Source organism: Pelobates fuscus, chromosome 7, assembly GCF_036172605.1.
Source record: "Pelobates fuscus isolate aPelFus1 chromosome 7, aPelFus1.pri, whole genome shotgun sequence".
Taxonomy (NCBI): Eukaryota; Metazoa; Chordata; class Amphibia; order Anura; family Pelobatidae; genus Pelobates; species Pelobates fuscus.
In genome coordinates this window covers 70,624,504-70,636,489 of record NC_086323.1, presented here as the reverse complement: position 1 = coordinate 70,636,489, position 11,986 = coordinate 70,624,504, and the positions used below count along the sequence as shown (strand labels likewise).

Genomic DNA, 11,986 nt, shown 5'->3' with positions numbered 1-11,986 from the left:
AAACCAAGACAGACGTATCTTAGGCTTGAACTAGCAACAGATTTTAACCACTTAAATTGGAAATGGCGGTTTTTAAAAGCCCTGTGATCTTGCATACTGAATATGAACATACAGAGTGTACAAAATGTTTACAGAAAGCAATCCGAAGGAAGCTTCAATGGGCCCTGAACGTTTAGAGTGTTTCATCAAAGAGTCAAAGATTACTTTTTCAGTAACCGTGTTTTCTGATTGTTAGCCTGATTGCGGTTCAATTATACATTCTTACAGGTGGCACTGGATTTTTCAGAATTATTAAGCAAGCATGTTCATATTCAGTCAAACATTTCCTAAACAAAGCATTGCCAAAAATTCAATGGAAAAGCATATTCACTCAATTTAAGGTTTAAAGCACCTACCTTCTAGCTATTCGTTAAAATAAAGGAGGAAGCACATATGTAAACAAAAGCATGTGACTTTTCAAAAAAAGTCTTAAAAGAAATTTAATTTAGTTTAGTTTCCAGGCGATTTGATTCAGAATGATTACAAGACAGTCTTAAAAACAAAAAGTATAAAAAACAAAGAATCAAAATAGTGTTTTGGCTTTGCATTGCTTTTTATAAATATATATTTACATTTAATACCATCAGAGTTTGAAAATGACCTGCAGTGAGATAGTAGTTTGTAATGGATAATCAAACTTTAAAACAAACTGCTTCATTGCAACGCTTAACTAGTAAAATATCTAAGAAGCAATAATCTGAAAGCCGCTCTGATTTATTGCTAAAATAAATCTTTAAAAAAAACAACATAAAAGTAAAACAAGAAGACAGTGATTCGATAAAAGGTATAAAATAAAATAAACAAATCTCCACGATTATGAAGTGATTTTAGATTATTTCTGAACAAAGACAGAATCAAATTGTCCTTTACCGAAAGGATGTTTCCCCAACCCATGGAAGAAGGAATTAAAAAAAAAAAAAAAAAAAGGGGGGGGGGGGGGGGAGGCGAGGGGAGTGCGCAGAATATTTACAAAAGGCTACATCATATACATTAAAAATTATTCTGCAGTAAGGGAATGACCTTATTTCAAGACATACAACATAGCTGCACCAGCTTTAGAATTAACAGTGTGAATCAACTAAAAAATGGAACTCTAAATAAAATATAAATGTACTTTTCATTTTGCAGGTGAAAATCTTGCTTTGTGTTTTTAGTTTGTTCCAGTACTTAAACCAGCGCAATCTAAAATCTCGCACTGCGCTCACACAGTGAACAATAAAAGCTATTTAACAAAAAACGTTTTGTTTAGAATGCTAGGTTTCTTCCATCTTGCCTCGGCCCAGTTGTCTCTTTAGTCTAGTTTAGATATAGGTTACTGCACCTTTACTGTTTTTCTCTAGAGTAACCTCTATGTATGATGTTGGTACGTAGCCTTCCTCTCCATTCTGTTTTCTTGCTCGGGTCCATCCATCTCCTTTATCTTCTTCAATAATGTACATAACATCACCTTCTTTCATTGCCAATGTGCCTTCGTTATTACCTAGACAGGAGAGGTATAGTCACTTAGTGATGTACGGGTCTTACATCTGGCTCACGCTTTACATATCAAAAGGACCATATGAGATCAACCAACTGGGTTAAAAATTCCTATTAAAACATCCATTTGCCACAATATTCCATATCACAGCAGAGGCTAGTTTTCCCCGTATTTATTAGTTTCTGAGGGCAGGCATCATTAACCCCTTAAGGACCAAACTTCTGGAATAAAAGGGAATCATGACATGTCACACATGTCATGTGTCCTTAAGGGGTTAAACAAATGCATTCACCGAATCTAAAGGGGGACCATCACTTCAGTGGAAATTACATCACTGAACAAAAACCACCATTTTCTAAATGTATATATTTAAAGATTGAACAATTGATGTCACAGTCCATGTCAGTCTTGGCACAGCCAGGGCACAAAACAGCACTGGAGTGATAGAAAAGAAAACATTGTTATAAGTTCTAATCTTTCCGGTCGTTCAGCATAGGTATTTTGAAGAGGAAAGAGAAAAAACAATGACTGATGGAATCACTCGGTTTCAGGATAGAGCTAAATAAAACGGTGTGGATTTGTACATTTCATTTTAATTTTATACCTCAAAAATACATATACGTTTAATATAGGGGATAAATCCATAAAATATGAGCTATCCTGGTAAATCCTCGTGGCAGACAGCTCCCCTTCTAGAATGAAATAGCACAGTTTTTGTGTTACACCAGCAAATATTTCCATGGTAGGGATTGGCCAAGACAACAGCTGTAACGTAAAGCTTCAGAAAAAGAAACGCATACGAAATGGTCCCATGTCACCCTTGCAACCAATATACTTTATTTAAAAAAAGAACAATCTATATTATTAAGTCAGCAGAAATCTTAAATAGCAGCACAACAACTTCAAAAGGTTACGTTTCTATTTACATGTTTTTTTTTATGAAGGCGTGCATTTCATCCTTACATTTTTAAGCAAAGTTTATTTTGTGAACAGCATTTTGTAAAGCTACAACATGCTCAGAATAAACTACCTTCTTAAATTTCAGGTTGCAGATTTGACACCCGGCCAAGATTAATGCACCACATATACTGCTGAGGTTGTTAAACAATGAATATCAAGTTGGCTACTATTAAAACTAGCTACAAGTATCCATTGATTCCCCATTTATGTAGTAATTGGAATGTATTCTATTGTGTTTGATGGTTGGCTAGAAAACAAATAAGGTCATGCCCTCCAGACATTTAAAAGGGACACTATAGTCACCAGAACAACTAGAGCATAATGTAGGTCTCCTGTGTATAATATGGCCTTGCAGCCTTTTTAATGTAAACACCGCCTTTTCAGGGAAAAGGCAGTGTTTAACATTACTGCCCATGAACACCTCTAGTGGCAGTCACTCATACGGCCACTAGAGGTGCTTCCTGGGTCAGTACTGTGTTCAGATTCTCCACGCTCTCCATGGAGATGCTGAACACTCTCCAAGGAGAATGAGGATTCCTTTTCTATGGGAAAGCATTGGATTAGCCCGAGAGCTTACATTTTGATTATCTCAGCCAAGGAGGCAGGGCAAGCCTTGACGAGACCTGTACAATGCAGACTTTAAAAGTGTCATCTAAAAGCTGCACTAGGGCCTACAGTATGGAAGCAGATCTAGAATACATGTCTGAAATCTCTGGAGCCCTCTTGTGGCTGTCTCTGCATTTGTGGTTTACAGCTTTATCACAGTCTCTGTTACGAGGTCCACTATTGCATAGTTCAACTCGCTGTACTAAAGAGTCAGACATACCGTCAAATGGATAGATTGCTTTGCAGTGTCCTATAGCTGGCAGAGGTTCATCATCATCAAATTCGTCATCAAATTCTGAATGTGCATGAGACGGAGGTTGGACTCGAACTTCTTGGTTGGCATCTTCTGTGTAGCTTCCTTCAGGGCTAGAGTGTGGAACGGATTGAAGAAAACAGGCATTAATACTGGAATCACATACACTCCAGTTCTTATTACCTTAATTAATATCTTTGTCAAACGGAGGAGACAAACGTTTTTATTTTATTTCATCCAACGACATTTTGCATTCTCACATACAATGAGGAAAAGATCTAAAAATTGGAATATACTCACGGAAAAATTAAAACTTAAAATACATTTTTATTTTTTTTAATTAAGGAATGCCTAAGGTACAAGTCTACCTTAAACCACCAATCGATGCAGTCTTTTCATTTAAGTTCAGATGGGTTTGAATGTGCCAACATGGTCTATAAAATGTCAAAATGCTATATATAAAAATTATATAATAACCTCTCTCTTCCTTGTGCTGCAAGATGGTTGGTGTCAGCGCTATGTCGTCTCTCTGATCTTTGTCCCACTTTGCCTTCAACTTCTGATAACCAGGACTGGTGAGGATGAGAAAGGAAAAAAAAATGTTTTAACCCAAGTTGACAATTGATCCATAGCCTTCCTAGAGCTTGACTTGCTCATTTGAGGCATGAGTATATTGTGAGTGGGACCAGACAAGCTACAGCTGGATGACCAAAAGGGAGAACCCAGCTGTTGAACTACAACTCCCATGATGCATTGTCAGTTAATCTTCGCTTAGATTTTATTACAGTTCTGCATAAAATAGTGGTGACATTTGCACACAATGGTTTCCCTAGTAACCAAAAAGTCATTTAAATTCACAAAGCTCAAAGCAAAAAGTGAAATCAACATGCTGACGCTTATTTGAGTGAAGGAATTATATATAAAAAAAATAATCTGACAATCCTACAGCGGACGTGGATGATTTATCCATGAAATCTATGGAGTTAAACAGGAATGGTGAAACCTGCAACAATTTAAATATTTATTAAGCAATTTAAATGGATACAGATATGTGACAGGAATAAAAATGAATAGGGACTGCCAAGCTGATGAAAATTAGCCTGTGTACAAATAAGTGAAGCAAATCTGCATAGACTAACATGCTTCAAAATGCTAAATGAACCTTCAAAATAGTTTGCGTACAGAGAAGAAGTGAAGGGGCTGCAGTTCAACTATCCTCGCTGCATACAGTGCTTTTTATCAGGTGGGTTATCCAGCAAGGCTCTCCATGATAAAACATCCTATACACAAAGCATAAACTGGATTGTCTTTCATTTATTATCCCCTCCCCCCTATTCGATTACATTGTTGAGATTGTAAAATGTAAACATAAAAAAACATTAAAAATGAAATATCACAAGAAGGGTGGCAATCAGAAGGCACTCATCATGAAGACTAACAGAAAAGGTGGACAATATTTAAGGTTATCAGTGAACATAAAACCTACACAGACCCTGTAGGTTGATTTAAACCCCCAACAATGAATATCCAGATTAAAATCAGGAAGGATTACCTCATTTTTATGGATTTCCATACGAAGCTTCTCAATGTTACTCATGGTCTCTGCAATCCTGGGCGGCAAGCTACTAGGGTCACCCATCTGTGGATTCTTCTCATAGACATCTTTCATTTTGTTAAGAGCCTCTCTTGGGGGGGGGGGGAGAAAAAAGTTAAAATTGTGTTAATTCTGTTCATTTCACATGGGAAGTTTAAAGTAAGCTTAAGAGATTTTGAACTATAACAACTAATCTAAAATGAATACAAGGGTCTAATAAAAGAAAAAAAAGTGTGTTTGTATGTATGTATGTATGTATGTATGTATGTATGTATGTATGTATGTATGTATATATATATATATAACAAAAATAGTAATGCACTCCACCTTCCTTGATGTACTTGCCCGGTGCTTATCAGCAAACAGATACAGCCAAAAATACAAGATAGCACTCCAGGGACTTCCAAGTTGAATGAATAAAACTTAGCTTTTATTAGCTCAAAATAAAAATCAACGTTTCAGTCTGTATCACAGACTTTCATCAGGATGAGCTTGCAAATCAAATCCATAAGAATATATACCCCCAATATTCCCTTAACTTACCCAGGTTGAGAATAGGAGTGATCCCAGGGGCACCTGACCAGCAGCCTGCTCAGGTCAAACAATTGACACTGATGATGTCATAGACGTGCGCCTCCCGGGGTCGTTCCCATAGCAACCCAGTATTACCAACAAAATAATACATATACATATAACTAAAAACATAGCCTGCATACAGGAATAAATTATAAATGTGGAAGAAAGACCTATACACCCCATCAGGGGCCATTTAGATACAGAGAAAGTCCATAGAGAACTCGTTAGAGATAGACAGCAGGCAGAACTAATCGAAAAGCGATCAAACTGCAATTAGCCTGTAGCAACCTATTAACAAGATATATATATATACAAACTGTACTACCCAAGGATCAGATAATGCATAAAGAAGACATGTAACTTATACTACAAATACAAATATAGAATGCAGGCATGAGCAATCAAACCTGCAGAGATTCCAATCTAACTACAGGGAGCAGAGTACCAACAAACAGCAATTGAAAGCATAATTGTACCAAGAGTAATGTATCACTCCTAATCCTTAGATATCATTATAAAGGTAAAAAGAGTAGTAAAGGATATATGTCAGAACTTCTTAGTCAAAAAAGGGAGAAAACATGAAAAGACGATGCCAGATAAAGGGTGATTAAATATCCACCAACTAAACCTATGGGGAAAAGAACGTAATGCACAATAACAACGAGATACAAGTATAGCCACTAAGTAGAGCTGCAGTGATCTAAAGAGAAGAGGGTACCAAGAATGACTGGTGTACTCCCAGTCTCGTCCAACATGAACACATAAATAAATACATAAATAACTCAAACATTCAAGCAGCAGAGCAAAGAACCAATACATCCCCGAGTCTAAATAGACCGGCATACATCACATAATATATACAGAATACAAAATAATGCAAGCGAGGGACATAAAGCAAAGGTCCTCAACAAAATCACATTGTTCTAGATATATAGTAATAATCCTATTAGCACTGGGTGGAATGGGTAATTGAGACGCCTATCCCCCAGGGTGGGCTGTCTCTTAACCCTAAACCCGTCCGCCATCAGACAGATAGCATGAATCATCCTAAAGATTTTTTTTAAAAGTTGGCAAGTTGTTGGCACTTATTGGCGACTATTAAGGGCTTGGAGGTAGCCCACCCTGGGGGATAGGCATCTCAGCCATTCTTAATTTCAGCCTAAGGCTCTAATGCATTTTGTGCTCCTTATTTAAAAAAATCTTTAGGATGATTCATGCTGTCTGATGGCGGACGGGTTTAGGGTTCAGAGACAGCCCACCCTGGGGGATAGGCGTCTCAATTACCCATTCCACCCAGTGCTAATAGGATTATTACTATATATCTAGAACAATGTGATTTTGTTGAGGACCTTTGCTTTATGTCCCTCGCTTGCATTATTTTGTATTCTGTATATATTATGTGATGTATGCCGGTCTATTTAGACTCGGGGATGTATTGGTTCTTTGCTCTGCTGCTTGAATGTTTGAGTTATTTATGTATTTATTTATGTGTTCATGTTGGACGAGACTGGGAGTACACCAGTCATTCTTGGTACCCTCTTCTCTTTAGATCACTGCAGCTCTACTTAGTGGCTATACTTGTATCTCGTTGTTATTGTGCATTACGTTCTTTTCCCCATAGGTTTAGTTGGTGGATATTTAATCACCCTTTATCTGGCATCGTCTTTTCATGTTTTCTCCCTTTTTTGACTAAGAAGTTCTGACATATATCCTTTACTACTCTTTTTACCTTTATAATGATATCTAAGGATTAGGAGTGATACATTACTCTTGGTACAATTATGCTTTCAATTGCTGTTTGTTGGTACTCTGCTCCCTGTAGTTAGATTGGAATCTCTGCAGGTTTGATTGCTCATGCCTGCATTCTATATTTGTATTTGTAGTATAAGTTACATGTCTTCTTTATGCATTATCTGATCCTTGGGTAGTACAGTTTGTATATCTATATCTTGTTAATAGGTTGCTACAGGCTAATTGCAGTTTGATCGCTTTTCGATTAGTTCTGCCTGCTGTCTATCTCCAACGAGTTCTCTATGGACTTTCTCTGCATCTAAATGGCCCCTGATGGGGTGTATAGGTCTTTCTTCCACATTTATAATTTATTCCTGTATGCAGGCTATGTTTTTAGTTATATGTATATGTATTATTTTGTTGGTTATACTGGGTTGCTATGGGAACGACCCCGGGAGGCGCACGTCTATGACATCATCAGTGTCAATTGTTTGACCTGAGCAGGCTGCTGGTCAGGTGCCCCTGGGATCACTCCTATTCTCAACCTGGGTAAGTTAAGGGAATATTGGGGGTATATATTCTTATGGATTTGATTTGCAAGCTCATCCTGATGAAAGTCTGTGATACAGACTGAAAAGTTGATTTTTATTTTGAGCTAATAAAAGCTAAGTTTTATTCATTCAACTTGGAAGTCCCTGGAGTGCTATCTTGTACTTTTGGATATATATATATATATTTACACAGCGTTTAACCCACTGAAGCAGCCTCTTTAGTTCACAGATAAAAGGAAGAATTAAACCTGCAGGAGGGAGCTAAAGATTGCCACATTTTAGAAGAGACAGACTTACTTTTGATCAATCTCTTTTTGAAGTTCTCGATTCAGCTCGTCAATTCTTTGTTGCAGTTTTTTACGTCTTTGCTCAGGAGGAAGGTGGCTAAAATCTTCTGAAGCCTGACCCTGTGTGGAAAATGAAACAAGTGAACAAGCGGAGAAAAAAAAGAGCACTAGGCAGAAGACAGAGGAACACTGAATAACACTGCAAACAAACGACACATGGTCTGATCGGAAGAACACAGAAACCGCAAAACCTCAATATAACCAGCATCAGTACTCACATCAATGGGTCTGTAATAAGCCACACAATAGAACAGTACACAGCTTAATATTTTAGCTCATGGACTACAGCAGCAACAGAGGATAATCCAGTACAATGAAGGTTCTAGGTGATGTGATGGACAGGAAGGCATGACAATTTAATAAGCAATCACAATTATCATAAAGCAGGGAACAACGACGCTCATTCTCTTAAATTGAGAAATGGAAGCACATAAGTCATCTCTAGCTACACATCATGTTTTCAAGATCTGACTCAGCAGAACCGAAAAAGAAGGTCTGGCATTACTGTCATCTAGAACTATCAAGGCTAGAAGTCAAGAACAAATGGGGCTACCCTGTGTGCACCTAGAATTCTAGCGTATTGTGGTAAACTTTGCACTAACTCGAGTTAATCCAGCATGTACAGTCTCACTAGTTAGAGGATCCTGGATAGACTGGATCTGTGCCTTTTCTGTTAAACTGAAAAACTGTAGTGCTCGATGGCTTGTCTGTGGCTGCCAGACTGATTAAACCACAATCTGCTGTGTAACACTACATTGTGTGGAAATAAAGGACAAATACCTTAGTGGCCCGTTCAATGGAAATTTGGGCCGCAAAGAGTTGTGTACACTTGCGGTGTCAAACTACAAGACAACACGTCATAGTGTAATTTGCACAAAGCAAGCTTGGGAGTTAATATGCAGTAAATTTAGGTTGTGCAAAATGTGGTTTTGGACATGGCTAGAGGGAGCGCAGGTTTTTTTGTGTGTGTCTGTCTGTCTGGGGACATAGCTGGCACGGTGTGACGTAAGGGATGGAGGATAGCCAGGAATGACAGCTACAGAGCTTTGAGATATATTTCCATGGTTGTGGGTAAAATGCTAGCTGACTGTGTGTGAGTTACACACATATATACAAAAGGAACGTGGCTCACAAATCTACATAGTGCTAAGGAAAGCCAAGGTCTCTAGCTGGATCAGTGGTTCTCAACCCATTTCTAAAGACACACCACCAACTTAGAATAGTCATTCCCAATTCTGAGCCAATGGGGATACAGACAAAACCTGTACCATTGTTGTGCACTGATTACTGGGGTAGGAACCAGTGGACTAACTGGGCTACCTGAGCATCATGAGAAAAGAAGTCCAAAATATTTGCTGTACTAAGATTAAAAACTCTTAGACAGTTATATTTCCTTAGGCGTTTTTCGACTACAATCCGTATGATGCTTTGCCAGAAGTAAGGCTGTCTGAGCACAATAGGGGATTCAAAAGATCGGCAGTGCCACAGTTTGCGGACTACATTTCCAGTAATCCTCATCCAGCCTCTAGTCGGTAAAGGGTGGGCACAGCAAAAGTGTCTGGGCATGCAAGGAGCTAGTTTGGCTACTTCCCCAGAGAAAACATGAAGGAAAATAGAACATAACCCAGCAGCCAGGTGTCACTGGCCCTAAAACCAAGATATAGATATATAAATAACTGCCACTGCTTAGGATGCTGCTAGCATAATCTTGTGGCATCGAGACACGCGACATGTGTCTAGAACATTTAAAGGACAAGCCAGCATACAGCACTGTATCCAGAGTAAGCTGCAGGCGAATAGCTCACCATCTTCATGTTGCTTTGTTTTTTGTTAAGAACATGTTTTTCCTTAAACTCATCAAACTAACCTCAAGAGACATTAGGAAGTGATGCCCAGCCTGGGGATCTGGTTTTGTGTTACTTTATACGTCATGGCACAGAAAGTAGGCAAAAAAATGCATGATTACTGACTAAATCAGGAAATATTTTATATATATTATAGATCATTTAATAAAACTCCCATCACAAACCCCCTGGTGACAGCTCACAGATTTCACAATGCTTGGCAGGTACAGAAACTGTTTTCAGTACACCCAATGAACGATCATTGAAAGGTCACACAACTCATAGCGCAGACAGACAGTACATTTCCAAACAGATTGTCATGCCATTGCTACATGAGATGGAATTCAAACATTGCTTACCATCCTTAATGACCACTGAACCGTTCCAAAGAAACAGAAAGAAACGGCAAGTTACTGGCAGGTATTGGAAAGCTGTGTTCTAACCATGAAAGAGGCATCATAAAAACCTTTTCATTAACCGTCACTTATAGATCATAGAAATCCTAACTGCTCTATTTATTTGCTCAGACTGACAGCATCCTATAAAGTACCATGGACTGTAACTACCTATATGAGAAATTAGAATATATGCTCGATCTATTCATTCGTTGTATTTGGAGCCTGGAAGGGAAGCATTCCTTGCATTTGAAAATCAGGGCAATAAGGCCAGTCACTGACCTATATAAAATCTCACTCAACATATAGTACTGACCTCAACGTTGGAGCTAAGGAAACATTAGAGGTGTAAAAGTTAAATGCCCATGGTAAATATCAGGAGGAAACCTGGAAAAGCTTTGAGGGAGAAGGCAAGTTAGCAAGAGTGGAATAGAAAAGGAGTCGAGGGGAGGATAAAGAAAGACAAAATCATTTTTATATATATTCGTGTTTTAAGCTAGGTGAACTGGAAATTAAAAATGTTTCTAAAACCTTGCTGGGCTTTAGGGGAAGCCATTGAGGCTGTAGATGCAGAGAGCTAAAGGGTGACAACGAATGGGGAGAGGGACTAAAGAGATACCTGTTGCCCATGCTGCACTTAAAAATGGAGGCTAAATAATCATCCTTAGTGTAACATCATATGACTGCTTAATGCCTAGAAATTAAAGGGATATCTGTTTCAATTAAAACAAAGGATCACAGTAGGCTTCAGTTTAAAACAGGACTATGAAAGTCAATGTGTGACCAAAAGACCCTTTTACTATCACAGCAAACCAAGCGTATTAATAAGAAAATCCAAACAGCACATTAACAATGTTATTGGATCTCTGTGATCACACATCTCTTCGTATCAAAGTTACTTTACTATTACATGGAATTTCTTTAACACGACCACTGACATTTCATAACATCACCAAGTCTGGCATTTAAAGACCAAATGTCAGCAAGGTGCAACATTTTCCTTTACTGCGAAAAGCCATGAAAAGCCTTGGTGTTGCTATATAGAGATGTTCAATTCTATTCGGAATAGCCTTCATACTTCCCATTAAAAAATCGGCCTGCTGTTCCTGACATATTGATAAGGCATGGAGAATTTGCTATAAGCACCGAAAAGTGGCGGAACTTACTTCCAAATGATGACCGCAATATCCTCTTATAGATTGAGGCAACTTATATTTAACTTATGAGGGTACTGCAGATGTGGAATAAGCTGAAAACACAACCAAAGCACACAACGCATGCAACTAAGCCTTTTAAAAAATAAAATAATAATAATGAGTATGCCAGCTATTCTATATAATGAACAGTACTGCCCTCTGCTGTCAGAATGGTGCACTGCAAAGACAATGGGCATGTTCAAGGCATTCTGAAAGCAAAGGGTGGAAGCAGATTCCTTAGGTATCAGTCAGGAGAAAGAATGTGGTGAACAAACTGCCCACTTGTTTTGATTCTCTTTCTGACGCCAGTTAATGAAAAACATAACAGACACAATAAAGTTTGAGGGAAAGGGGAAGGTTATTAGAGGATGTTAACACTGTGTCACCTCGGCAGGGTGAAATCTGGGCAAGCTTGTG

The 11,986-nt window shown here is 38.3% G+C and overlaps 1 protein-coding gene across 2 annotated transcripts in view; it reads right to left on the bottom strand.

The window, feature by feature from the left end:
• FNBP1L (formin binding protein 1 like) overlaps positions 1-11,986 on the bottom strand; it is a 116,844-nt gene that overhangs the window by 2,483 nt on the left and 102,375 nt on the right. The window contains exons 10-14 of one of the 2 annotated variants that reach the window (XM_063428411.1): positions 8,085-8,194; positions 4,888-5,020; positions 3,813-3,907; positions 3,303-3,448; positions 1,361-1,519 (exon numbers count right to left, since the gene is read on the bottom strand). In XM_063428411.1, the coding sequence (XP_063284481.1) occupies positions 1,361-1,519; positions 3,303-3,448; positions 3,813-3,907; positions 4,888-5,020; positions 8,085-8,194 (643 nt within the window). Of the gene's footprint in view, positions 1-978; positions 1,520-3,302; positions 3,449-3,812; positions 3,908-4,887; positions 5,021-8,084; positions 8,195-11,986 lie in introns of those variants that run through there. The other variant, XM_063428410.1, reaches the window with a different exon arrangement.